This window comes from Gopherus evgoodei, chromosome 1, assembly GCF_007399415.2.
Source record: "Gopherus evgoodei ecotype Sinaloan lineage chromosome 1, rGopEvg1_v1.p, whole genome shotgun sequence".
Lineage (NCBI taxonomy): Eukaryota > Metazoa > Chordata > Testudines > Testudinidae > Gopherus > Gopherus evgoodei.
The window spans coordinates 239,362,095-239,389,652 of NC_044322.1; the positions used below are offsets into that span (position 1 = coordinate 239,362,095).

The 27,558-nt window shown below is 42.5% G+C and overlaps 1 protein-coding gene across 2 annotated transcripts in view; it reads left to right on the plus strand.

The window, feature by feature from the left end:
• ARFGAP3 (ADP ribosylation factor GTPase activating protein 3) overlaps positions 1–27,558 on the plus strand; it is an 83,053-nt gene that overhangs the window by 20,419 nt on the left and 35,076 nt on the right. The window contains exons 4-8 of one of the 2 annotated variants that reach the window (XM_030540392.1): positions 14,303–14,434; positions 16,883–16,966; positions 21,820–21,907; positions 23,319–23,378; positions 23,615–23,659. In XM_030540392.1, coding sequence (XP_030396252.1) covers positions 14,303–14,434; positions 16,883–16,966; positions 21,820–21,907; positions 23,319–23,378; positions 23,615–23,659 — 409 coding nt within the window. The remainder of the gene's footprint in view (positions 1–14,302; positions 14,435–16,882; positions 16,967–21,819; positions 21,908–23,318; positions 23,379–23,614; positions 23,660–27,558) is intronic. The other variant, XM_030540402.1, reaches the window with a different exon arrangement.

Here is a 27,558-nt window from a genome sequence, read left to right on the forward strand (position 1 = left end):
TTAAATAGGTATTTAGGAGTCTAACTTTAGGCAGTTTTGAAAATCTTGGGCTTAGAACCTATTACAGTTAAGATTGAAGCACAGTCGCTGGATTGGTTAGCCTTTCTAGAAACTGTTACACTATGTATCGAGCCTTCAGTGATACAGTAGCACCTCAATTAATGTTGTAGTTATGTTCCTGAAAAATGCTACTTTAAGTAAAACAATATTAAACGAATCCAGTTTTACCGTAAGATTTAATGTAAATTCGGGGGGGGGGGGGTTAGGTTCCAGGGACATTTTTGGGGGGCAGACAAAAGGCATTGCATACTATACAGTACTGTACTGTGGTTGGGAAGTGCCCCTGGCTTACTCCACACAGGCACAGCCCACTGCAGGCAAGGACGCTAGGAAGCACCGCTGCAGCGGCAGCTTCCCTGGAGAAGAACAGGTGCCAACTTTGCAGGGGGATGCTCCAGGCCTGCCTCTTCCCACCCCTACTCCACCTCCTCTATGGAGCACGCCGCATCCCGGCTCCTTCCCCTTCCCCTCCTTCAAACAGCTGTTTGGCGGCGCTTAGGACTTTCTGGGAAGGAGTGGGAGGAGCGGAGACACAGTGCATCCCTGCTCCTGCCCTTCTCTTCCAGCACTTCGTGCTTAGGACTTTCTGGGAGGGAGGGGGAGGAGTGGAGATGCAGCACTTCCCCGTGCCACCTCCTCCCTCCTTCCCTTCCTCCCTCCCTCCCAGGAAGTCCAACGCACCACCAAACAACTGTTTGGCAGTCAGGTAAGCGCTGTTGGGGAGGGGAAGGAGGTGGGGAAGAGGAACTTGTGCAATGTTCCCTTGTAAGTCGCTGCTTTTCCACGGAATCTTACAAGCAGTGGACAGATCAGGCAGCCAAACAATGTTATAAGGGAGCATTGCACAACTTTAAACGATCATGTTCCATAAATGAGCAGTGACATAACTTTGAAACAATGTTAAGCGGAAGGACATTAGTTGAGGAGTTACTGTAGTAGGTTGGCAAGCATTTCTATGTGTTACTAATATTGCATTATTTATCATCCATAACTGTGCTCTGAAGAAAGTGTCAAAGCTTCAGATTCACCAGACCTAGATTTTTCAAGCAGTTTTGGAATGCACCACTGTAATTTACATAGGTTGATAGATTAGTTTTCATATTAGAAGAATTCCACCATCACCATTCATGAAGTCTGAATGAATAAAGATTTTTTCTTTCCTTTAAGCTTTTATTTTAGTAAGATATTCTGTAATCAAATATGTTTGTTGAAGTAGATTTTGCATATTCCCACGTATGGTGATAAGTTCGACTTGGCTGGAGAGCATGAGGAAGAGCAGTGTCTATTGGAAATGAGTGTCCTGTATAGTCAAGAACATTCAGAGTCATGGTTGTAAGAGACTGTCTGGTCCCCAGCTTCCTCAGTTCCTTCCTTTCCATAGTTACTTGCAGGACTAGGGTTCTTCGCAACATGCGTGAAGAGGTTTTCTGAATAGTTTTTTAAATTAAAATCTCCTGTTAGCATGTTTATAGTTGTCATAGTGTTTCATAGATTTTGCACTGTTGCACAGCTAGTTTAGTGGACTAGTCTTTTTTTTTGTTCTGGAACAAGACCAGGAAAAAGAGACCAGATTTCAGCAGTGGTTCAGATTGTCTTGCTGCAATCAGGGAACCTTTAATGTTAAAACTGTTTAAATTAATTAGTGTGTGTTGGACAGACCTTATTATTAATGCAAAATTGATATTAATATATTATTATAACTTTTTATCTTATTAAAACTTGTTTGTATCCTTAGTGAATATAAAGATATGGTTACAAGTAGGTTATAGCCAAAATGCTAAAAAATATAACACCTGTTTGTTTTAGTTAGTTAGTTATATTATAACATGTTCAGGCTGGTTAAAGGAATTCCAGGAGGTTTCTGCTTTTTGTAACCCCAGAGACAGACAAACCAAAAGAGTGTCTTATCTAGACCAAGAAACCTCCCTTTGTATAACATACCAGCTTGGTACAAATGTAATTCTTATTTCAAGAAAACCAACTATGTAAAAAATTAATGTTTTAGGAAAATACCTAATTGTAAAAAGGAATGTAGGATTGTGTTATCAGATCAATAAATGTAAGTGATCTTTTTCACCCCCCTTCCAGCTGTCCAAAACAAACAAACACCCCAGAACAGCAGCAAAAATGTCTAAAGTAAACCCACACAAAGAATTCAGAAAATTTCCTTTTTGAAATTTTATAATTAGTCTAAAAACTTCATTCAGAAAAAACTCTAGGAAAAATCATGTGTAGTTGAAAATGATTTAAACCTGTGGGTATGTCTACACTACAGACTTAATTACTGCGCGGTGGGATGTCGACTTAAGTTGGTTGTGCATGTCCACACCACACTCTGTCAGTGAAGTGCGCCCTCAGTAGCAGTACTTGCATCGATACAGAGAGCAATGCATCGTGGGTAGCTATCCCACAGTGCAATTTGCCACAGGGGAGTTTTGGAGAGGGTTTGCAGTGCCATATGGGACTAAAACATTTCACAGGGGTCACTGGAAACATAACTTTAAGGTCCCATAAAGCAGTTTTCTCTCTCCCCTGATTTCATCTGCAGTCAGTAATATTTCATGCCTTTTTTGCAAAAAGCTTGTCTAGCCATGCATATGCCATATGCAGAGAAGCATGGACACCACTCAGCTGTGCACTATTGTGGTGAGCATTGCAAACACCACGTGCCTTATCCTCTGGTTTTTCCAGAGCCATGAGATCTGCCGCGTGGAACATGGCAGTGTCCTTCAAATAGCTCCGAGGGAAGCCGTGGAATGAAACAATTCCCGGTTGCTGTTGGCAGTCATGCAGCGGCTCAGCACAGTGGAGTACAGGTTCTAGTCCCAAAAAACAGGAACTGATTGATGGGATCGCATCATTATGCAGGTATGGGATGATGAGCAGTGGCTGCAGAACTTTCATATGCACAAGGCCACTTTCAAGGAATTGTGTGCAGAGCTTTCCCCAGCCCTGCAGTGCAGCAACACTACAATAAGACCTTCTCTGATGGTGGAGAAGTCAGTGATGATTGCTGTGTGGAAGCTTGCAATGCCAGTCAGTGGGAAATCAATTTGGAGTTGGGAAATCTGTTACGGTGATCCAAGTATGTAGGGCCATTAATCACCTTCTGCTAAGAATGGTAGTGACTCTGGGCAATGTGCAGAACATAGTGGATGGTTTTGCTGCAGTAGGGTTCCATAACTACTGTTGGGCGATAGACGGCACACACGTCCCTATCTGGGCACCAGATCACCTTGCCAGAGAGTACATAAACAGAAAGAGATGCTTTTCTATGGCATTGCAAAGTGCTGGTGGATCACTGGGGGCATTTTACCGACTTCAGCATGGGATGATCCAGGAAGGTGCATGATGTATGCATCTTGAAGAACACACGTCTGTTCAGAAAGCTGCAAGCAGGGACCATTGGTGACACTGGATACCACAAAATCATTTTACAAGGATGAACATGGGTGTTCCCCTGAGGTACAGAGCGTCACATCTCCCCTCTTAGTTTACTGCAAGAGGGTTAGTCACTGATTGTCACATATAGACATTGAAAGATCTGACAAAGAGTTAAATCTTGGAAAGATGGTGGAACAAAATTGGGAGAGGGAAAACGTTAATCTTATCTTTAAAAGCTCAGCGGCCTTGCCTATCATATACCAGTTTATGTGTGGCTGTTATTCTTGGCACCCTCTTCAGCAGTTGAGCGGAAGGGATATTGCATTGGCACCCCTCACCTACTGAAACCTGTGTAAGGTCGGAACGGGGAGTATAGGGATGTTGGAATGCTATTCTTCAGGAACTGCAGAGGGAGTCAAGACTCCAGATGTTTCTCCTGAAGGTCAACAAGATGCCTCTGCATGTCTGTCTGTTTCTACAGAATACCCAGCCATCTCCTGCTGAGTGCCACACTCATTCTCATGGGCTGCTCTCCTGCTCGTAATGTCTGTGTCCAGATTTTCAGAGCGTGCAATACTCCACGTCCTTTGCTCAGTGTCCACAGTCCCAGAGGCTTTCATTATGTCATTAAACATGTCATCACGCATCCTCTTTTGCCTTCATCCTATCTGAGAGAGCCTCTCTGCCAGTATGGAGGAAGAGCTGAATGCCAAACTTTCAACTGTAAACCATGCAAATCAGAGCGGAACCACGGTTCTTGCAGACCCAGGATCTAGTGCGGAGTTGCTATGTAAAAATCACTTCCCTGAATCCACACAAGTGTAAAGCTGAACATTTTCATTTCTACAAGGTACTAATTGAACTGTTTTGCTGTCTCAGCCATGGTGAATGTGGCCTGCAGGTAGGGGCACTGGACCATCTACAGCATTGGGTGGGCAAATCCATGATGGGACCAGAGGTGCCATCTCCCCTTTGTAACATGGGCATTGTCTGGAGGTCGAATACCAGTGTTCCCTCTGCCAAACTGCATGCCTTGGCAGAGGCAGCATGAGTGTGTGTGTTTGCAGTGGCGGGTGGCCACCACAACATTTTCCTTCCCCCACCACTCCCACCGTTGCTGCTGCTGCTTTCCAGCACCTGAGGCTTGCAGTTTCTGATGTCAGTGCCGACTCCTGCCACCCAAATTACAGCCATGTGTTGTAAAGCGTTGGTGAAGGGGCAGAAAATCACAAGGGGACCCCACAGGCACTACTGTTTGCGGTTCAAGCAATTTAAAATGAAAACTACCACCATCTCCCATAGGTGACTGTAGCTAATATCACGGTTCTGAGGTTAACAGAGGCAGCAATGGAACAGCTACTGAAAGTGTCGGTTACAAACCAGGTCCTTATGCTACTATGCTGTGTACTGTGATGATGCCAGATGGATTAATATTGGAGTGGTGTGGAAAAGTGTCCTACTGCAGTGGAAGGAATAAGGCAGCCCTCTGCAGAAACCTTCTACAATGGATTGCAGTGTACTTCCATGAAAGTTTCCTGGAGATCTCTGTGAAGGATTCCCTGGACATCCCTGTGTACGTAAATAATCGTTTTCGGAGAGTACCCTCTGCATAGCCGGTACAGTCACTGGAAAGCTATAGCCACTCTACCTCAACTAGTTTTTTAATTAAAAAATAGCATACGAGAGCATGTGACCCCAACATATTAATTTGAATTGCATATTCACCAGAGGTTCCTTCTCTGGCATCATGCTTGTCCATGCTGCTGTGCTGTGACTGGCTGCACTGCTCCAGGGTTAAAAACAGCTCCTGGCTCTCTGGGACAATGGATCCCCTGCTTGCCTTTCTCCCATTCTCGTCCTCCTCTTCCTTGTCAAAGACCTACTCCTCAGTATTGCCTGGAGTGGCCCTGGACTCCGACTCCTCAGAGGTATCGATACTGCTCTTGAGTGTCATGGTGTGGTTGCTGCTGAGAATAGCATGCAGCTCTATGTAAAAATGGCATGTCTGCAGTGCTGCACCAGAGTGAAGGTTCACCTCCCTTACCTTCTGATATGCCTGCTGCAATTCCTTGATTTTCATGTGACACTGCATGTTCCTGGTATAGCCCTTCTCCCCCATGTCCTGAGCGATCTGCTCGTATATGTATACATTTCTGTGGCAGAACTGGAACTATACCTGTACATCCTCTTCTCCCCGCAGACCCAGAAGATCCACTACCTCCTATGTACTCCAGCGTAGAGCTGGCATGGTCAGCTGTGCAGGTGGGCGCTCTATGCCGAACAAACAAGAAATGAAAATTCAAAAGTTCACGGTCCTTTAACAGGGGAGAGACTGTTTTCTGTGTACCTGACTGTAGGCAGCAGAGTAGAGAATGGTAACTAGGGTGGTCACAGCAGAGCACTGTTGGACATCTACCGTACGCCAGTTGTTAGGGGGCTTATTCCTTCACCCTCTCGCTTCCCTGGTCCTTCTCGCATGAACAGAGAGCAACAATACCCGAAGTCCAAAGGCGCAAACAATTCAGTGTTTATTGGGGTGAACTTCCAGCAAGCATGATTCCAGTTTCTTTCCTTAGTGTCCCCCTTCCGAGCTCTGACACCACAGAGCCTTGCCTGTGTCCCTGTTCCTGTTCCCATCCCCTGTTCCATTTTCCCCTTTAGCAAGACATGATTTTAATTCCCCCATCCCTGGTCCCTGTTCCCATTCCTCCCCCCACCCCCCCCCCGCCCGACTTCCTGTTTGACTGCAGACTATATAGTAAAACCTGAGTTTTGCTTAGCTATTCCTTAACCAATCATTTTACTGAAATTTAACTAACCAATCCTAACATATTGTAACATGGTTATTTAACCAATTATACCCCACCACCTTAATTGGTTTACACCCAACAAAATTAATTATAGACAGAAACAATCTCAGAACCAGACAGAGGCCATACAAATAAACATGCAAAACAATACAGAAGTGAGGATTTCACAACTACAGCTATACAGACATAAGGGTTTTCCAGCTGTGTCTATTGATAAGTGAGTTCTTGCCAGACAGGATGCTGTCTTCTAGGCTCTTCCGTTTCTCTGGAGGTGATAGAAATGTCAGGGCAGGACTGTATTCCTAATAGCCCAATAGCACCTTATTTCAATGTGACTAGTTTGGAATGTGAGGATGTGACCATACACTTCCCAGCTTATGGCTGCCTAACTACATCTTAGCTGAAGGCCTTAGCCTGTCACAGTAAGAGAAAGCCATTCCACAGACAGTGATTTTGATTCTTTCTTTTATACCTCTATAACTAGCTAAGTGATAAGAATACACCTAAATTCTTAAAGTATAGGCCTTTGCAGACCGGCCTGAATATCTATATCCTAACACCAGTTAAGTCAGCGTAAGCAACGCAGTGCCTACATTGCCACCACGTCGACCTGTGTTGAATTAAGCGCTACACCTCTCGTGGAGGTGAAGTAATTAAGTCGACGTAGCAGGCGAGTTATGTTGGCGGAAGGGACCTGGTAGTGTAGACACCGACATAAGGAAGCTTACGTTGATCTAACTGTGTAGTGTAGATCAGACCTATGTTTATTTCTTAAATGTTGCAGTGGCAGATCGTTTAGTTTAGTTAAAATACTTGCAAATATGCCAGAGTATAATGTAATTTCCTAATATCATTGCTATAAATGGTAACATGCTTTATATATCAACATAGAATTAATGATTTTACTAAAGTAGTTACTAATGTAAGAAATCATTTAAGAATAGAATGTTTATATTAACAGGGAATTAATTACTGATAATGCTCAAGCAACTCCCTCATGCGACCCAGGGAAGACAAGAATAAATATCTCTCCAAAAATTGTTATAAAGAATCAACAACTTATTTAAATAACTCTTAGAAAGACTTTACATAAATAATTACTAATTTTAAAAGAGTGTTTTGAAACAAAAAACTTTAATATAAAAGAACAGGTGTGTTTGGACTTTCTGAAAGCATTTTACTTTCTGTTGAACTCTAATAAAATTGAAGTGCTAGCTTCAGAAAATGAATTCAACAAAAAGAAAAAGTTAAAACTCTAACTTCAAAGGTGTTGTGATACCCTTCTGCCCCAGATATAACTGTCAAGAAAGAATTATAATTGTAATGCATATATCATTAACAAACTACATCTTCATTAGATGAAGAGGCTCTTAAGGACAACTCAGGAAAGTACTGAGCCAGTGAAAGAATGACAGCAACCAACTTGGAATCTAAACATGCATGAAAGAGAGATTTTCCTATAATTTTCATGAAAATAGGAAGGAAAGGGTGTAAAACTGTGAAATGAGCACCTCCTCCATCTCACACATACTGCTACCCTCATTAAACAGCAAGCATTCTATCCATCTCTACAAGCAAGCTACTACTACAGATAGCTAAGAACAGAAAAGACTCAAGAAGAAACCATACCCAAGAAAAACCTACCCAAGACTTCAATATGGGTTGGTGAGACGGTAACAAAGACACTGTGAAGGGATTGTATTGGAAATTCTTGTAATGATATTATTGGGATATGGAAATGCTATGGTAACTGAAGATACTAACATTTTCTCCTGGTAACCATCTAATGGTTAGACCATGTATTTCTGGAGAGAAAGACCGGCCTAACATTGGTAAACAGAGAAATAGTAGGATTTAACTGGATTTGAGATTTTTAATATTTATAATTGACCTGTCTCAAGACAGGTGCTTAAAGTAACTAAGTAACAAATTTCAATATTTCTTACATAGGATTTAACTGAGAATGTTTGTTTGCTTTGCCCATCTATAAGCTTGCTAGCTATTAATAAAACCTAGACAAATTTCACCTGCCTTTAAACCAATTATGTCCATATGCAAATAGTTGTTAAGTATCCAAGATACTAAGACTGGCTTCGCAATAATTTTGGGAAACAATATTCCTTGGTCTTAATTAACCAAGGGTATGTCTACACTATGAAATTAGGTCGATTTTATAGAAGTTGAGTTTTAGAAATTGATTTTATACAGTCAATTGTGTATGTCCTCACTAAGTGCATTAAGTCTGTGGAGTGCGTCCTTGCTACCGTGGCTAGCATTGACTCATGGAGCAGTGCACTGTGGGAAACTATCCCACAGTTCCTGCAGTCTCCACTGCCCATTGGAATTCCGGGGTAATCTCCCAATACCTGATGAGACAAAAACATTGTTGCAGGTGGTTTTGTGTGTGTCATCATTATCCCCTGCCATCCTTCATGAAAGCAACTGCAGACAATCATTTTGTACCTTTTTTCCTGGGTTGCCCATGCAGACGCCATAGCACGGCAAGCATGGAGCCTGCTCAGCTCACCACTGCTGTTGTGAGCATTGTAAACACCTCGCTCATTATATTGCACTATGTGCAGAACCTGGCTAAGAGATGGCAGCATGAGGACAATTGTGAGGAGGACATGGACAAAGATGTTCCTGAAAGCATGGGATGTGGCAATTGGGACGTCATGGCGGCAGTGGGGCTGGTTGATACGGTGGAATGCTGATTCTGGGCCTGGCAAACAAGCACAAACTGGTGGGACCGCATAGTGTTGCAGATATGGGATGAGTCCCAATGGCTGCGAAACTTTTGCATGCATAAAGCCACTTTTCTGTAATTCTGAGTTGTTTTCCCCCACCCTGAAGCTCAGGAATACCAAGATGAGAGCTGCTCTGACAGCTGAGAAGCGAGTGGCAATAGCCCTGCGGAAGCTTGCAACGCCTGGCTGCTACTGGTCAGTTGGGAATCAGTTTGGTGTGGGCATATCTACTGTGGGGACTGGTGTGATTCAAGTCGCCAGTGCAATCACTGACTTTCTGCTATCAAGGGTGGTGACCCTGGGAAATGTGCAGGTCATAGTGGATGGCTTTGCTGCAGTGGTTTCCCTAAGTCTGGTGGGGTGATAGATGGATAGACCTGTCTTGGCACCAGACCACCTGGCCAACCAGTACATAAACCGCAAGAGATACTTCTCATTGGTGCTGAAAGCACTAGTGAATCAGAAGGGACGTTTCACTGACATCAACGTGGGATGGCCGGGAAAGGTGCATGACGCTCGCATCTCTAGAAACTCTGAGCTGTTTAAGCAGCTGCAAGAAGGAACTTACTTCCTAGACTAGAAAATTACTGTGGGGGATGTTGAAATGCCAATAGTTATCCTTGGAGACCTAGCCTATCCCCTGCTCCCATGGCTCATGAAGCCATACACAGGCAACCTGGACGGTAGTAAGGAGCAGTTCAACTATAGGGTGAGCAAGTGCAGAATGGTGGTAGAATGTGCCTTTGGACATTTAAAAGCTCGCTGGTGCTGTTTGCTAACTAGGTTAGGCCTCAGTACAACCAATATTTCCACTGTTATTACTGCTTGTTGTGTGCTCCATAAAATCTGTGAGAGTAAGGTGGAAACATTTATGGCGGGGTCGGAGGTTGAGGCAAAGCACCTGGCTGCCAGTTTTGAACAGCCAGACGCCAGAGTGATTAAAAGAGCACAGGTAGGTGCACTGCACATCAGAGAGGCTTTGAAAACCAATTTCATGACTTGCCAGGCTATGGTGTAACAGTTGTGTGTGTTTCTCCTTGATGCAAACCTGCCCCCTTTGTCGAATTTAATTCCCTGTAAGACAGCCACCCTCCTCCCTTCGATCACAGCTGGCAAAGGAAATAAAGTCACTATTGTTTTGAAACCATGCATTCTTTCTTTATTCCCCCTTTTTTTTTTAAAGGAGATAACTGATAAGGTAGCCTGGGGGAGGAGGGAAGGACAAGGCCACATTGTTTATTGTAGCCACACTACAAATCAAAACTGTTTGAATGACAACCTTCTGTTGCTTGGGCCATCCTCTGAAGTGGAGTGTCTGGGTTCCCGGAACCTCCACCCCTGCATTCTTGGGCGTCTAGGTGAGGAGGATATGGAACTTGGGGAGGCGGGCAGGCAGTTGTACAGTGGTTGCAGCGGTGGTCTGTGCTCTTGTTGGTTTTCTGCAGCTCCACCAGATGCCTGAGCATGTCCGTTTGCTCCCCCATTAGCCTCAGCATTGCATCCTGCCTCTTCTCATCGCGCTCACTTAATGCTTTCCTAGACTCTGCTACTGATTGCCTCCATGCATTCAGCTGTGCCCTATCAGTGCGGGAGGACTGCATGAGCTCGGAAAACATGTCATCACGAGTGTGGTTTTTTTTCACCTTCTAATCTGCGATAACCTCAGGGACGGAGATGATAGGGGAAGCATAGAAACATTTGCACCTGCGAGGAGATAAAAAGGGAGAGTAAAATTTAAGATGCATTTCTGAGAACAAAAGGGAGACACTTTCACAGTGAATGAAGCAATTCACAGCAGACAGCACATGTGCTTTAGGTACGAGGTCGCATTTTGCCTTTTTATATTGAGCGTGTGCCGGTATGGTGACACATCACACACGGTTGGGCAACATAATTCGGTTTCCAGGCAGCCATGGTAAACCAAAGGGTACGTAGGTTTGGCTTCTAACACCTTCATAACATGTGGAAATGTTTTCAAACTGCAGCACCCTCCTTTCCCATAGCAAGCAATGCCGGTTGGGTTTGCCATTTAAAAGGAGGGGCTGTGGTTTTCAGGTGGATGTGCAGCACACACCTCCCTCCACCCCTTTATGTGGCTATTTGGCATGAGCCCTTGCCCCTTCCCCTGCCATGTGGCTATTCTCAGGGATGATCCCTTTTAGCCAAGTACAAACAGCCCAGCATGAACAGGGTCCTTTTACTGTTCCCTTACAAAATTTCCCCTATTTCAACCAGGTGACCATGAATGATATCACTCTTCTGAGGCTAACACAGAAAGATATAGACCGAATGTTGCTTGAATGCAACCAAAGCCCAGGACCCATTTGATGCCATGCTTTGTACTGCAATGATTCCAGACTACTTGCTACTGGCTTGGCATGGTAAAATGTTCTACTGTGGAGGATGAAATAAGGCAGCCCTCCCCAGAAACCTTCTGCAAAGTCTTTCAGAGTAGCTCTTGGAGCAGGGCCGGCTTTAGAAAGTGCGGGGCCCAATTTGAACACTTTCGGCGGGGCCCTGGCAGGGATGACTTAAAAAGAAAAAAGTATTAAAAAAAAAAAGCCTTCCATTTCTTCCATGTATTATTTTCTTTCCATAACTATATAAATAATACAATTGTATATTATGTACATTGCATCATATATGCTGTTGATTGGTTATTAATGACTGCTGTTTCACATGTGTGGGTCCCTGCCACTCCCTGGGGGTGTGCACATGTGTGGGTCCCTGCTGCTTCCTGCCCCCCTCATTGAAGCAGGTGTGCAGGTTACTGACCTGGGAACTGCAGGGCAGCAGTGGACATGGGCTGGTTCAAGGCAGGGCAGGGGCTGACTGGAGGTAGGGTCTGGCTGCAGGCAGGGCAAGGGGTGCGGGGCTGGCTGGAGACAGGGGAGTGTGGGGCAAGCTGGCTTCAGGCAGGGCCACAGGGGGGTGCAGCAGGGGTTGGCAGGGCTGGAGACAGGAATATGGGACTGGCTGGCTTCAGGCGGGGGGGTGCAGCTGGGGTTGGCTGGAGACGGGCAGGGGGTGCAGAGCTGGCTGCAGGCAGCAGAGGGCGGGGCTGGTGCGGGCAGGGCAGGGGGTGCAGCAGAGCCCCCCGAGCTATCCCAGGGCTCGGGGGGCTATTTAAAAGTCCCAGGGCTCCCCTGCTTCTACCCCGCCCCAGACCTTTTAAATAGCCCTGGGAGCCCTGGGGAATGCATGTGGGCGACGGGGCTCCGGCGGCTATTTAAAGGACCAGGGTAGCAGAGGCAGCTGGAGCCCTGGCCCTTTAAATAGTCCCCAGAGCCCCCTGCTACTCCAGGGCTCTGGGGCTATTTAAAGGGCCCAGAGCTCCAGCCGGGGCCGCGGGGCTTGCCGCGCTCCGGCCAGAGCTCCAGCCGGGGCCGTGGGGCTTGCCGCGCTCTGGTCAGAGCTCCAACTGAGAGAGCGGGGCTGTGGGGCAGCCGCGCTCCCGCCGGCCCTTTGGTCAGAGGAGCGGGGCCATGGAAGACCCCGGAGCAGACCGAAGCCAGGGTAAGTAAAAAAATTTAAAAGGCGCCTAAAGCACGGGGCCCTCTTAGGCGCGGGGCCCGATTCCCAGGAATCGGGCGAATCAGCCTAAAGCTGGCCCTTTCTAGGAGAGCTTCATGGAGATGTCCCTGGAGGATTCCTGCTGCATCCCCAGACACATTAACAGACTTTTCCAGTAGCTGTACTGGCTATGAATGCATCCCAGGTCTTCAGGGCAAATCAGACATTAAACACTATTGCTTTAAAACCCTGTACTGTAGTTACAAATGTGCACTCACCAGAGGTGACTTCTCTGCCTTCAGGGTCAGGGATCCTGCCTTGGGAGGGTATTGGCTCCAGGGTGATGAAAAGGTCCTGGCTACCGGGGAGAACAGATTCACCGCTTGCCTGCTTCACAATCTCCTCCTCCTCCTCCTCCTCATCATCATTCACAAAATCCTCCTTTGTGTTGCGTGAGACTCCCCCCTTGCAGGACAGTGGTGGAGTAGTGGTAGCCCCTCCCCCCCCAATGCCATGCAGCTGATCATAGAAGCAGCAATATGGGGCTCTGACCCAGAGTGACTATTTGCCTCCTTTTGTCTTTTGGTAGGCTTGCCTGAGCTCCTTGACTTTTACTTGGCACTGCTGTGTGTCTGTTGTAGCCTCTCTCCAACATGCCCTGTGCGATTTTGGCAAATATATTAGCATTTCTTCTTTTTGATCGGAGTTCTGCCTGCAGAGATTCTTCTCTCTATACAGCAATCAGATCCAGTGTCTCCCATTCACTCCATGCTGGAGCTCGTTTGCAATTCTGGGGGGACTGCATGATCACCTGTGCTGCTCAGCTCGCCACCCAAACAGGAAATAAAATTCAAAAGTTCCTGGGGCTTTTCCTGTGTACCTGGCTAGTGCATTAGAGTTGAAAGTGTTGTCCAGAGCGATCACATTGGAGCACTCTGGGATAGCTCCCAGAGGCCAAAAATGTTGATTTGTGTCTGCACTACCAGAAATTCGACCCAGCAAGGTCAGTTTTAGCGCTACTTCTTTCGCCGTGGAGGAGTAATTTTAAGAGCCCTTTAGGTCAACGGAATGGGGTTGCTTTTGTATTCATTATAAAATCGACCTAACACGGCTAAATTTGACCTAACCCTGTAGTGTGGACCAGGGCTAAATGAAGAATGACCCACAGATGGCATTGTCAAAGGTGTCATCTCTGCTAAAAGCTCTCTACAGAGAGGCATAGAGAAATTGGTTACTTCAATTACAATCTCTGATCATTTGGGTTGTTTTGTTTAATATTTTCTTTCCCATTTTTTAATAATAAAATAGCCATGGTTAATAACTGATTATTTTCCTTTGTTTTTAATCATGGTGTCCTGTAAGGGTTCTTTTATAAATCTTATGTCTAAAATAGAGTCACATCCCCATAGATAATCTCATGAATAGACTATCAATAATTCTGTGTTTTGATTTTTGGATTTCCATGATTTGGCAGTAAAAGAAGAAAGTAATGAGAACTGGCCTATAATTTCTTGTTTCTTTGGACTAAATATTTTTGTATGTAGTGATGATGTAGCCGTGTTGGTCCCAAGATATTAGAGAATCAAAGAGGTTGAGGTAATATCTTTTATTGGACCAAATTCTGTTGTCTCTTTTACCAACAGAAGCTGGTCCAATAAATTATATAATTTTTTAGTAATTTTTAAAATAAAATTATTTGGCATCTAACCATTTAAAATTGCCTTGTTCTACCCACACAACTGTTTAATTCTATTCTCATAATATGCATGTTTTTGTTTATTTTTATAGTCTGCATTTTTCCAACAACATGGGTGCACAACAAATGATACCAATGCGAAGTACAATAGTCGTGGTGCGCAACTTTACAGGGAAAAGATTAAATATCTTGCAACACAAGCAACAAGGAAACATGGTACTGATGTAAGTAATGCATTAGATCATTCATTTTAATATAAAAGAATTGATTTCCTGGCTCCAAAGTAATTTTACATTTCTAAACAGTAGCCAAAATGTAACATAGAGTGGAGTTTGTTTTTGTAGCTAAGTAAATACAAACTGCAGTGAATCTGTGGGGCTAGGAGATGAAGTAGTGAAAGTAATCTTGTTAGTTGGGGAGGGAGGGAAATGCTAAGGAAGTCAAGTGTGAGCTAGTACTGTCACACAATTTTGGGTTAATCATAACTATTAACACAGTAGTACTCATCTGAATGCTAGAAAAAACCTTACAGATTTCATTAAAAATATGTAATTTTTTATTGTTTTTAATTACAATTATTGTAGTTAGGGAGTAGCACATTTATGAATTTATGTAACTTCAATGGAAAAAGCGTCAGTATTTATTTATTTATTTATTTTTTGTAAAGTGTATGTATTTTGCTTCTTCTGGAGTTGAACCTCTATCAGTTAATAGAGCAGGTGAAAATAGTATACAAAGGGATGGTCAGCAAAGGTGATGAAATGCATACTTTAAAAAAATACTTTTCGGGTTTGGTAATGATATGGGGACTTTCTTTTTCTGGGTCACTAGCTCAAATCCTGCTCAAGCTAGTATAGAAGTAAAGTTACTACTGACTTATTATTCTGTGACCTTTATGGAATAGACTGCTAGTTTGTTAGTTTTCTAGTCCACAAAATTCAAACTACCGTGAGAAATAACTTTCTGATCAGTTGTCTCAGGGTGCAGGCAAAGGATTAAAGTCCTGACTTGCAAGGTCCCGCAATGTGCCGAAAGCCTTCAGGCTTCTTTCAAAATCAATGGGGAGTTAAATATCAGTACCATGCCAACTGAGCCCTTCAGTGTGATGGAAACTGTCACCCTCTTACTCTTGGGAGTGAGTAGGATTCCTTCAAAGTAGGGCTAAGCCATATTGAGAAAGTTTGGAAGGCTTTTTCCAGTTGTCATCTAACAGTCTTGTGTTTTGATTCTTATACTCTGATGCAGAATGGGAATATTAGGGGGAAAAACAAACCTAGATAGCTGTGAGATATTTGGAAAAAAAAAAAAAAGGTTTTATCTTATCGGCTCGAGCTCCAGGGCTGTAAACGGTTCAAACAACATTTTTCCCACAAAGCTCACAGTGAGGCATCTTTCCTAGGAAGAATTTAACAGTCTGGAGGGAAACTGCTTTTCACAGTGGGAAAAGAAAGATTCATTTAAAAATCAAATGGGCTTAGAAAACAATAACAATCTCCCTCACCATGTATTTATCTGGGAAAGTCAGCAGGTAACTAGCCTGAAAATTATTTTTAAAACATTACCTTATGCTTTCCTGTAATCATCTTAGATTGCTACTTAAGGTACTTAGTGGCTTTTTTAAATTGCATATAGCGTAGACACACCTTCACCATGATAAACAATTTTAGGGGATTCTGAATTCTTTCAGGAGAACAATGTATCTTTGAACTTTTGAACAATTCAGTTTAAAATTGTACATATAATTATGCAGAAGTATGTGGCATATATAATAGGTATGTGATGTAAGGAATGTTGAATATGAATCAAATTGTTGAAACTGTAAAACCTATTTTTGTTATTTAGTTCAAAGTATGTTTGTTAATCGTAATCAAATGCTACATTTTCATTCCATTATAATTAGCACTTTAGGTTTTGAAAGCACTGCATCAGGGATTGGCAATCTTTGGCACGTGGCCCGCCAGGGTAAGTACCCTGGCGGGCCGGGTCGGTTTGTTTACCTGCCACCTCCCTAGCTTCAGCCGATCGCGTCTCCCACTGGCCATCATTCGCCTCTCCTGGTGAATGGGAGCTGCAGGAAGTGGCGGCCAGCACATCCCTCAACCCGCGCCGATTTCCCCTCTCAGGCCATGTGCCAGAGGTTGCTGATCCCTGCACTACATCAACACTTAAAAGACCATTTTTTCAATTATTATTTTTATTAAAAAGGTTCAGAGCACTGCTGCTTCAGTTAATGGGTGGGAAAAGAGAACCGGTTTTGGACAGTTACTGGAGTGGGACAGGAGACAACGTGGAAAATGAAATGTGTTGTCTTTGGGATAAAAGGCTGTGTCATGAATCTGACATTGTCCATATGCCTAAGATCAATTTAAGTCTCAGTTAAAAAAAAAAAAATTCATTTTTGTCCTGTATACACCTCTACCTGATATAACACCAACCGATATAACACGCATTCAGATATAACGCGCTAAAGCAGCGCTCTGGGGGGGCGGGGCTTGCTGTGCACCTCGGTGGATCAAATCAAATTCGATATAACGCGGTTTCACCTATCACGTGGTAAGATTTTTTTCTCCCGAGGACAGCGTTATATTGAGGTAGAGGTGTATTTGGAAGAAATTTTAAATATATTTGTGTAATGTCAGATGCTCTTATCATAAAATGTTTTTTTTTTCTAGTTGTGGATCGACGGCTGTGGAATTCCGCCTTTGTCACCCCAGCAAAAAGAGGAGGATTTTTTTGGATCACATTCTTCTTTGAAGGTATAGAATATGCTGTACATAATTCTTACATTAGTCTTTTCAAGTGCTTATTGTCTCAGTGTTGTTAAATGAATACTTTGTGATAGTTAGACACTAATCTCTGAAACACAACTTTTTTATAGAAAGGATGCTCGTCTGACAACAGTTAGATTGAAGCTACTTCCCTGTTTATTTTGTGATCCATAGATGCCGTACTTTTAGTCACAGTAAATTTGTCAAACAAGATCAAAACATAATTAATTAAATCTACCATAAATTTATGGTAAATCAATAAGGGCGCAATAGCTCCTAGCAAAAATTTGTAAGTGAAAAATTCCCTGAAAAAGTAGAATCTCCAGAATACTTACTTGATCTTTATAAGAGCTAAAGTATTGTACTTCGTGCTGTCACCCTTCTTTTAATTTTAGTTCACCTTTTCAGCTGAAACTTAGTCTGCCTCACTTTCTCTGTGCCTGGCGCACCTTTCTACAATTTCACATGGAAGTGGTAGAGGCAACATTTAGTTCAGTTGTTAAAGCTTCAGTAGCCTGGGGAGTATGGTAACAGAAAAATCCAGTATCAGGGGGTAGCCAAGTTAATCTGTATCCACAAAAGCAACAAGGAGTCCGGTAGCACCTTAAAGACTAACAGATTTAATTGGGCATAAACTTTCATGGGTAAAAAACCCACATGTGAAGAAGTGAGGTTTTTTACTCACGAAAGCTTATGCCCAAATAAATCTGTTAGAAAAATCCAGATGCCTGGATTAGAAAGCAGTTTTAGCAACTATGATCTTAAATTTGTAGTAGCTTGATATTATTACAAGCAATGTATTGCCATAATAGAATGCCCAAAGAGACAAAGAACCTTTCAGAATGTTCCAGCGTATTTCTCAATGGGGAGAGAAAGACGATACACAGCAATGGTCAGTTTCAGTTTTCTCCAGAAAAATTAGCAGTGACTGGATGACTACCATAGCAAATATCAGTGTAAATGAGGTAGGATCTGAGGCTAAAACAGGAAAAGAACAACTTAAAAATAATTTAAGCAAGTTAGATGTGTTCATGTTCGGCAGGGCCTGATTAAATACATCCTAGAATACTTAAGGATCTGGCTGAGAGAACTCTGAGCCATCGGTGGTTATCTTTGAGAACTTGTAGAAGATCAGAGAGATCCCAGAGGACTGAAAAGGGGAAAATATAGTACCTAGCTATAAAAAGGATAATAAGGATGAACCAGGAAATTATAGACATCAGCTTGACTTCTATATGAAAAGATTGTGGAGCAAATAACGAGTTTATAAGCACCTAGAAGTAAATAAGATAAGTACCAGTCAACATGGATTTCTCAGGACAAATCATATCAGACCAACCTAATATCATTTTTGACAGGGTAACAAACCTTGTGGGTAGGGTAAGAGGAAGCAATGTGATATCTCAGCTTTAGCAAGGTTTTTGATATTGTCTTACATGACCTTCTCATAAACAAATTAGAAAAATGTAGCCTAGATGAACCTTCTATAAGGTGGTTGGAAAAGCGTATTCAGAGAGCAGTTATCAATGGTTCACAGTCAAGCTGGAAGGTCATATTGAGTGGGGTCCTGCAGGGATCTATCCTGGGTTTGGTTCTATTCAATATCTTCAAAAATGATTTGGATAATGGCATAGAGAGTACACTTATAAAGTTTGCAGAGGATACCAAGCTGGGAGGGGTTGCAAGCATTTTGGAGGACAGGATTAGAATTCAAAATGATCTGGACAAACTGGAGAAATGATCTGAAATAAATAGGGTTAAATTCAATAAGGACAAATGCAAAGTACTATACTTAGGAAGGAATAATTAATTGCACAAATACAAAATGGAAAATGACTGGCTAGGAAAGGCAGAAATGAGCTTATAGTGAATCTCAAACTAAGTATGAGTCAACAATGTAGTAATGTTGCAAAAAAAAGCAAACATCATTCTGGGACGTATTAGCAGAAATGTTGTAAGCAAGACCCAAGAAGTAATTCTTTCACTCCTCTCAGCCCTGATAAGGCCTCAACTGGAGTGTTACTCCCGCTCTGGGCACCACGCTTTGGGAAAGATGTTGACAAATTTGGAGAAAGTCCAGAGAAGAGCAACAAGAATGATTAAAAGTCTAGACCAGTGGCTCTCAAACTTTTTTATTGGTGACCCTTTCACATAGCAAGTCTCTGAGTGTGACCCCCCCCTTATAAATTAAAAACATATTTTTAAATATATTTAACACCGTTATAAATGCTGGAGGCAGAGCAGGGTTTGGGGTGGAGGTTGACAGCTTACGTCTCCCCATGTAATAACCTTGTTGACCCCCTGCGGGGTCCTGACCCCCAGTTTGAGAACCCCTGTTCTAGACAACATGATGTACAAGGAAAGATTGAAAACAATTTGTTTTGTTTTGTTTTGTTTTGTTTTGTTTGGAGAAGAGAAGACTGAGTGGGGGGGAATGTGGTAGCAGTCTTCAAATACATATTAAGAGGAGGGTGATAAGTTCTCCTTATCCACTGAGGACAGGATAAGAAGTAATGGGCTTAACTTGCAGCAGAGGAGATTTAGGTTAGACATTAGGAAACAATTCCAAACTGTAAGGGCACTGGAACAAATTACTTAGTGAGGTTGTGAAATCTCCGTCGTTGGAGGTTTTTAAGAATAGGTTAGTGCAGGGGACTGAACTAGATGATCTGTCAAGGTATCTTCCAGTCCTATATTTCTATGATTCTGTACTGACAGACTAGCCCTTGATATGCAAAATGCCCATTCCTCGTCAGTTTACTAACATTGATATTAAAGTTGTTATAGTATAACAGCATGCACAGTGCTTTTAGGGCAAATAAAAAATTATCTTCAGGTGCTTTCTAGCTAAATTACTTTGAAATGACAAGACTACAGTGAAAATGACAAGACTACAGTGGGTATAATTTTTTGGAGAGTTTAAGGAGAGGGAGATGTCAGCAGTTAGTAACGGGTAGGGTTTCGTGTCTGTCATGGAGGTTGCAGATTCTGTGACCACCGTGGCTTCTGTAGGGGCCAGTGTCACTGACCCCAGGGCTGGCCAAGCACCTGTCTCTGGGGCCAGCTGCTCAGGTGACCTCCCCCCCCCCCCGAGGACAGCCATACCAGTCACTGCTCTGATGGCCTCAGCAGTGGTCCCTGGGCAGCCGGCTGGAGCAGCCGCAGCCCTGGGCAGTGGTTCCTGGGTGGCTGGCCGGAGCAGCCGCAGCCCGTGGCCCTGGGCAGTAATTTTTTGTTTATTGACTGCTACGTGTCCATGACTTTTACTAAAAATATCCATAACTAAATCGTAACCTTAGTAATGGGGCAGTACCACTCTTAGAGTGCAGTTTCAATGGAAAACAATTTTTACATTTTTTCTCAATTTTCACTTGAAATTATTTTTTAAATTAATTCTTATTGTATTTGTAAGGCTTCACAGAAATTTTTTAAGGCAGGATTCAAATCCTATCTGGCTGCATGATTTTATGGTTCTGTGTCACCATTTGTATCTGAGTGTCTCAAAAACGTTAATACATTTATCCTTGTAATATCTCTGAGAGGTAGGGAAGTATATCCTCATTTTATAGATGGAGAACTAGGGCACAGAGTTTAAGTTGCTTTCCCAACATCACCCAGATATTCTGTGGCAAAGCCAAGAATTGAACCTAGCTATCCTGAATTCCGAATCAGTATCTTAGTGACAAGACTCATCTTTCTTGTGACTGCAAAATAAATGGAAAACGTCTAAGCATAAAAGGTATTGTGGAAGATGATGTGAAAACAAGAGTGGGAGAAAGGGGCTAATGAATACTTGGGCAGAACCAAAGAAGAGAGCAAGAAATGAAAATGGTGAAGTAGAGTTGTAGATGGGAGTAGAGTTGTACAGATCCTTGAAGCTTAGGATCAGAACGTGGAACTTGACATGGAAGTCAGTAGAATAATTTAAATAGTGAAGTGACATGGTCTGAACAGGAGAAAGAGAGAGTTTTCACAGCAAGTTTTTGGATGGCCTGTAAAGGAAAGACTCCAGAGAGGAGCAGGTTGGTAGTAGTCCTTGCAAGAGATAATCAGGGCATTACAATGATTTTGACAATAGGGTTGTAGGAAAGCATTAATTTGAGTTGTAAAGGAAGAACAAGCAGGAGTTAGTGACAGGGGTGTTGTGGGGAGAGTGCATAATAAATTATGCCAAAGTTGCAAGCCTGGCTGGTAGGCAGGATAGTGAAATTTTCTATCAAGAAAAAGAAGAGAGGGTTTGCCAGGGAAAGATGAGATGGCAGCTCGATGTCCAAAATGAAACATTAAGAGAGTTCGAGATGCAAGGCTACAGAGAAGGGAAGAGTTTGTGGGTAGAGCAGTAAATAAACTGTCCAGCTTTTCTGTAGCATATCATCTGGATCGAAATCTAATAACCAGTGTGGAATAACTACAGAAATACTGTAAAATATAATAAAACAATTATACCCTAATCTTTAAATGCTGAAGACCCCCCCAGCCCTTTGAAATAAATGGGAGATTGCAGGTGCTCAGCACCTTATGGAAAAATAAGGCCATTAGTATATATCTTTGTTACAAGCAGCTGTTTTGTGTAAATGTAATTACTCCCTTATGTGGTTTGCATATTATGGTTGTACCTATTTAACAAGAAAAAGGTCATTACTAATTAAGGGCAATTTTTAAAACAAAAACTGTAACTATGATATGAGAAATTAAATACAAGTTATCCCAAAATGTGTCACACTGAAAATGCTAAGATCAGTCACTGTCTTACTTAGTCAATGCAGATACTATTTGTATTTTACTTAATGCATTTTATTTTCTGTACATTTTTATTTAGTAACTTCCTTTTCCTGTTGCAGGTGAGTAGCACAGAATGGGCATCATCAGAACAGGAGCCAGTTTTTCAAAAGGAGGGGTCTTCAGAAATCATTCCAGAATCTAATGAAGGTATGTTTCATCCTCCCTCCATTAACAATAAACTAAGTTCACCTCTGTGTTGATTTTAGTTTTTCAATGCTACTTATTATAACAGTAACAGCTACGCACCATGTAATTGTGTTCTGCTGGCAATAATTTAAGAAGCCTTTGGGTAGGTAGGGAACACTGTAGAGGGCTGATGCTGTGCTGTACAGTACTGCATGTTTTGTTAGAGACACTTAAATTTAATTTGAAACCCTTTGGGCCAGATTTTACTCTTTGAATGATCCATTAGACTTGGTCACATAACTGAAAACATAATGCAAGTCTTACACCAGAAGGTTATTTCAATAATGTATTTAAACTTTTAAGGATATTTTATTATTAGTTAGCAGTTCATAGGTTACTAATAGATGAAAATTTGGTGTTGCTAGGTTACTCGAGAGCTTTTTCTCATAAATCAAGTAGCAGCTTAATTTTATTTTATTTTATTTCACATGTGTTTAGTGAAATATATGGATAAGAATGTTAATAGTAATATTGATTTTTTTTCCATTATAGTTTTGTATGTGAACTCACGAAAACTATTCTGCTTATGTAAACAAAAAGTGTATTGATTTTTTTTCTGTAACACTAAAAATGTGAATTATGTATTTTAAGAATGCAGACAATGACCTGTAGCTCAGCCAGAGACTTAACCCTATTTATATATATTGAAAGCTAAACCTTGCTAGCAGAACTGGCTTTAAAGAAGATTTAGAAGTGGCTCAGGCTAACTCAGTTTGTCTCATCTATGTGAACCAGCCATTACATTTTTTGATTTCGCACTAAGAGCTGTAAACAGGGTAGGGATTGGTATGCCATGTCCTGCTTGTCAAGGAAAACATGCTAACTTGAACCAGTTTTAAATAGGTTTTAAAAAACAATTCTGTTCAAATGTATTTCCCCCCCTTGTATCATTCTGTTTTTCACATATTTGGTTACATCCTTTTAAATAACACACATAAGCCAAAATTTTCAACCTCTGGTCCCTGGAATTTGCTAATTTTTACTTCTGTATCTTCCAAACATATTTCAGGCTTCTAGTTTTTAGGTTTTGTAGCCCAAGACCAGCACTGGAATTTTGAGCAGTTACAATTACATAGAAATTATCTGAATATCACTAAAATGCCCTTCTACCTGCTTTTTTTCTGAGTCACTGGTAATGGTACTACAGGAAGCATATAATTTTAACTATGCATGAAGCACTATCATGCTTTTGTGCACATACAGAAAATTACAGGGAAATGAAGGGAGAACCAGGTTTAAGATTGTGGGCAGGGAAGTTCTTTAGATTAAAAAAAAACAAACAAAAAAACCAACCTTTTCTGAATATGTGAGCTGTTCAAAACATCCTAATAAACATACTTCTGTTTGTTCTCAATAATGTTTACATTTTTAGGTGAGCCAGACCATGGACCAAGTGTTGATTGCCTTAGTGTCTCACCAAAAGCTGCATTAGGTAATGGTCCTAAACAGATAGATAAACAATATATTTTACTCCACTATACGTTGTTAAAGAAAATGTTGGGTTGGGAAGAAATGTGCAAGTCTTATTTTAATATTTATACACATGGGCTAACTGAAACAGGTTAACTTGTAATATAATATGTTAATACAGCTGTTTCTGTTAAGCAATGTATGACACTTAAAAAGTGATTTTTACTCAGTGCTCTTTGTTTTTATTTCTCATTTTAGCCGAGTTGCTGAATTTAAATGCTGCAGGCATCGCACCTAACAAAGGTGATCATTAATGTTTTAGACCTCCTGTTGGGCTGCTTCAGGTTCCACACTTAAGCACACAGGTGGAATAGAGCATTGTACTGTAATTCATGGCCTGCTAGTTACATTAAGCAAACACGTGTTTCACTAATAGGCTTGTCTGTCTGTCTTAAACATAATTTTGCTCTCTTTCCAGCAATAATTTTTAGTTTAAAATCATTTTCTAATTTATTGCAGAAAAATTAATAATACACATTTTTAGCATGCCGCCTTCATAATTTAAGCAACATTGCAGAGCTGTATCTTACAGCATAAATTAAATAGTTGTAGGTTAACTACTTGAGGTAAACATAAGAAATTCAGTTTTCCAGAAATGAAAGAAAATATTCCCAGAAATATATTATAGTCTTTATGATTATTTTAGTATCTCATTATAAAAATGATGGAGTTTACATAGGGGTGAGTGTCTGTCCCTTCATGCTGACTGAAAATGGCATTCTGATGTCAAGAGTAGACCAATTATTATTATTATTAAAAAATTTTAATACTAGATTTACATTGCACTTCACAAACATAAAGACATAGTCCCTATACCAAGAAATTTAAAAGCTAAATAAGTCAGTAATAACAGAAAAGTTACTAGTTGAAATGGACCATCTTGAAATAGAAAGTTGCTTTCAGTACATGTTTACAGAAAACATGTATTGCAATGGAAAGTTGTAGTACAGGAGCAAGTGACTCAAGCAAATTCCAGCCCAAATCATTCCTCCTAGGTTTATCCATGGAGAGGACTCTCCATACACAGGTCTTTGGGTATGTCTACACTACGGGACTATTCCGATTTTACATAAACCAGTTTTATAAAACTGATTGTATAAAGTCGAGTGCATGCAGCCACACTAAGCACATTAATTCGGCAGTGTGCGTCCATGGTCTGAGGCTAACGTCGATTTCCGAAGCATTGCACTGTGGGTAGCTATTCCGTAGCTATCCAATAGTTCCCGCAGTCTCCCCCGCCCCTTAGAATTCTGGGTTGAGAGCCCAGTAGCTGATGGGACAAAAATCATTGTCGTGAGTGGTTTTGGGTAAATGTCATCAGTCATTCCTTCCTCTGGGAAAGCAACGGCAGACAATCATTTTGCACCCTTTTTCCCTGGATTACCCTGGCAGACGCCATAGCACGGCAACCATGGAGCCCGTTCAGCGTTTGTTTTTTTTTACTGTCACCGTATGTGTACTGGATGCTGCTGACAGAGGCGATACTCCAGCACTACACAGCAGCATTCATTTGCTTTTGCATGATAGCAGAGACGGTTATCAGTCGTTCTGTACCATCTGCTGCCGGTGTAAATTGGCAATGAGATGACGGTTATCTGTCCTTCTGTACTGTCTGCTGCTATCATGGATGCCCCTGGCTGAGGTCGGCCGGGGGCGCAAAAGCAAAACTGGGAATGACTCCCCGAGTCAATCCCTCCTTTATGGTTTCTAAAAATAGAGTCAGTCCTGCCTAGAATATGGGGCAAGTGTGCTAGAGAACCAGTGTATCAGAGAGCACAGCTGCTTCATGCCAGATCCCGCAGAAATGATGAGCTGCATGCCATTCACGGGGGTGCCCTGCAACAACCCCACCTGTTGCTTCCCTCCTCCCCCAACCTTCCTGGGCTACCATGGCAATTCCCCCCCATTTGTGTCATGAAGTTATAAAGAATGCAGGAATAAGAAACAGTGACTTGTTGGTGAGATAAAATGAGGGGGAGGCAGCCTCCCGGTGCTATGACAGTCAAGGCAGGACATTAAGCGGTGCAGGGGAGAGGAGCCCAGCATGCTGCTGCTGTGACAGTCCAGGCAGGACAGAATCTTTTCTTTACACAGGAAAGGGAGGGGGCTGATGGAGCTCAGCCCCCAGTTGCTATGATGAGGACGGTTACCAGCCGTTCTGTACCATCTACTGGGAATGACCGAGAATAATTCCTATTTTCACCCAGGCGCCCCTGGCCAGGCTCACCTGAAGCCAGCCAGGAGCACTCATGGGTTGATAACAAGGACGGTTACCAGTCCTACTGCACCGTCTACCACCGGGCAGGGGAGAGGAGTGGATACTGCTCTTCACTGCTGCAGCATCGCGTCTACCAGCAGCATTCAGTAGACATAGGGTGACATTGAAAGAAGTCAAGGAACGATTTCTTTCCCTTTTCTTTCACGTGGTGGGGGGGAGGGAGTAAATTGATGAGCTATTCCCTGAACCACGCCGGACAATGTGTTTGAACCTACAGGCACTGGGAGCTCAGCCAAGAATGCAAATACTTTTTGGAGACTGCTGGGGACTGTGGGATAGCTGGAGTCCTCAGTACCCCCTCCCTCCCTCCATGAGCGTCCATTTGAGTCTCTGGCTTCCCGTTACACTTGTCACGCAGCACTGTGTAGCCTGTAGATTTTTTTTTCAAACGCTTTGGCATTTCATCTTCTGTAATGGAGCTTTGATAGAACAGATTTGTTTCCCCATACAGCGATCAGATCCAGTATCTCCCGTACGGTCCATGCTGGAGCTCTTTTTGGATTTGGGACTGCATTGCCACCCGTGCTGATGAGAGCTCCACGCTGGGCAAACAGGAAATGAAAATCAAAATTTCACGGGGCTTTTCCTGTTTACCTGGCCACTGCATCCGAGTTGAGATCGCTGTCCAGAGCGGTCACAGTGGTGCACTGTGGGATACCGCCGGGAGGCCAATCCCGTTGAATTGCGGCCACACTAACCCTAATCCGATATGGTAATACCGATTTTAGCGCTATTCCTCTCGTCGGGGAGGAGTACAGAAACCAATTTAAACAGCCCTTTATATTGATATAAAGGGCCTCGTAGTGTGGACGGGTACAACGTTAAATCGGTTTAACGCTGCTAAAATTGGTTTAAACACGTAGTGTAGACCAAGCCTTTGTTGTCTCTCTCTCTCCCTCCCTCCCTTCCTCCTTCCCTGCATTTCCGGGGTGCATGTTGGAAGAGTGTATTCTGAGAGGGCTGGGGAAGAATGGGACCCAACCAGAGGCATACACATTGTCTGGCCTCATGTAGCTTAGGCAAAAAAAGATAATACAGACCAGGCTGCCAGAGAGAGAGAGAAGAGGATGCTGGAGGCTTGAGCTAGTGCAGAGGCACTAGGTTTTGTGTGGCTGGACTGGCTCTTGTGGACACTGAATCTGCCACGTTTGCAGGAGTTGTTCTTGTGACTTATCCCTCCAGCAGAAACCATACCCCCTTCCCACCCATCCCGTACAGGAAGGGATGATCCAGGCTAGTATTTGGTTGTTTTTTTTGTTTTTTTTTACAGTTGGGTTTGTTTATGAATTGGAAATTAGTCTAGAGTATAGGAAAGTCAGATTCATCCTCCCATCCAAATATATCTGAGTGTCCTCATTATTGAGAGGTGCAGATTCTGCTGCAGATTTATACATAGAAAAATACTAGACAAAAATAACTTCATTAAACGAATCTTCACAGCATTATTTGGAGCTGGAGATATATATGTTACTAATAAAACATTGAAACAGCAATATGTCATAAAACGTGGCACACCTTCCAAAAGTAAAATCTCTTTGGGTACATATAACTGGAGCTAGAGATACAATTTCCAGCTCGGCTGAACATAGCCTGCATTAGTTCTGATTGAACTAGTGCACTAAAAATAGGAGCATAGCCGTGGCTGCATGAGCAGCAGGACAGGCTAGCTGGTCCAAGCACATACCTAGAGTTTCCAATATCTACACAAGCTGCAGATTACACCTCCAGTTACAATGTCCTTATAGTAAATGCAAGTTATTGTGAAGGTACTATTATTATATGAGATTTAAAGTCTTGGCTCAAAGTGTGGGTTTCAGTTTGTACTTACGAATTATTTGTTAGTACTTAATTAGGTTTTAAGGAA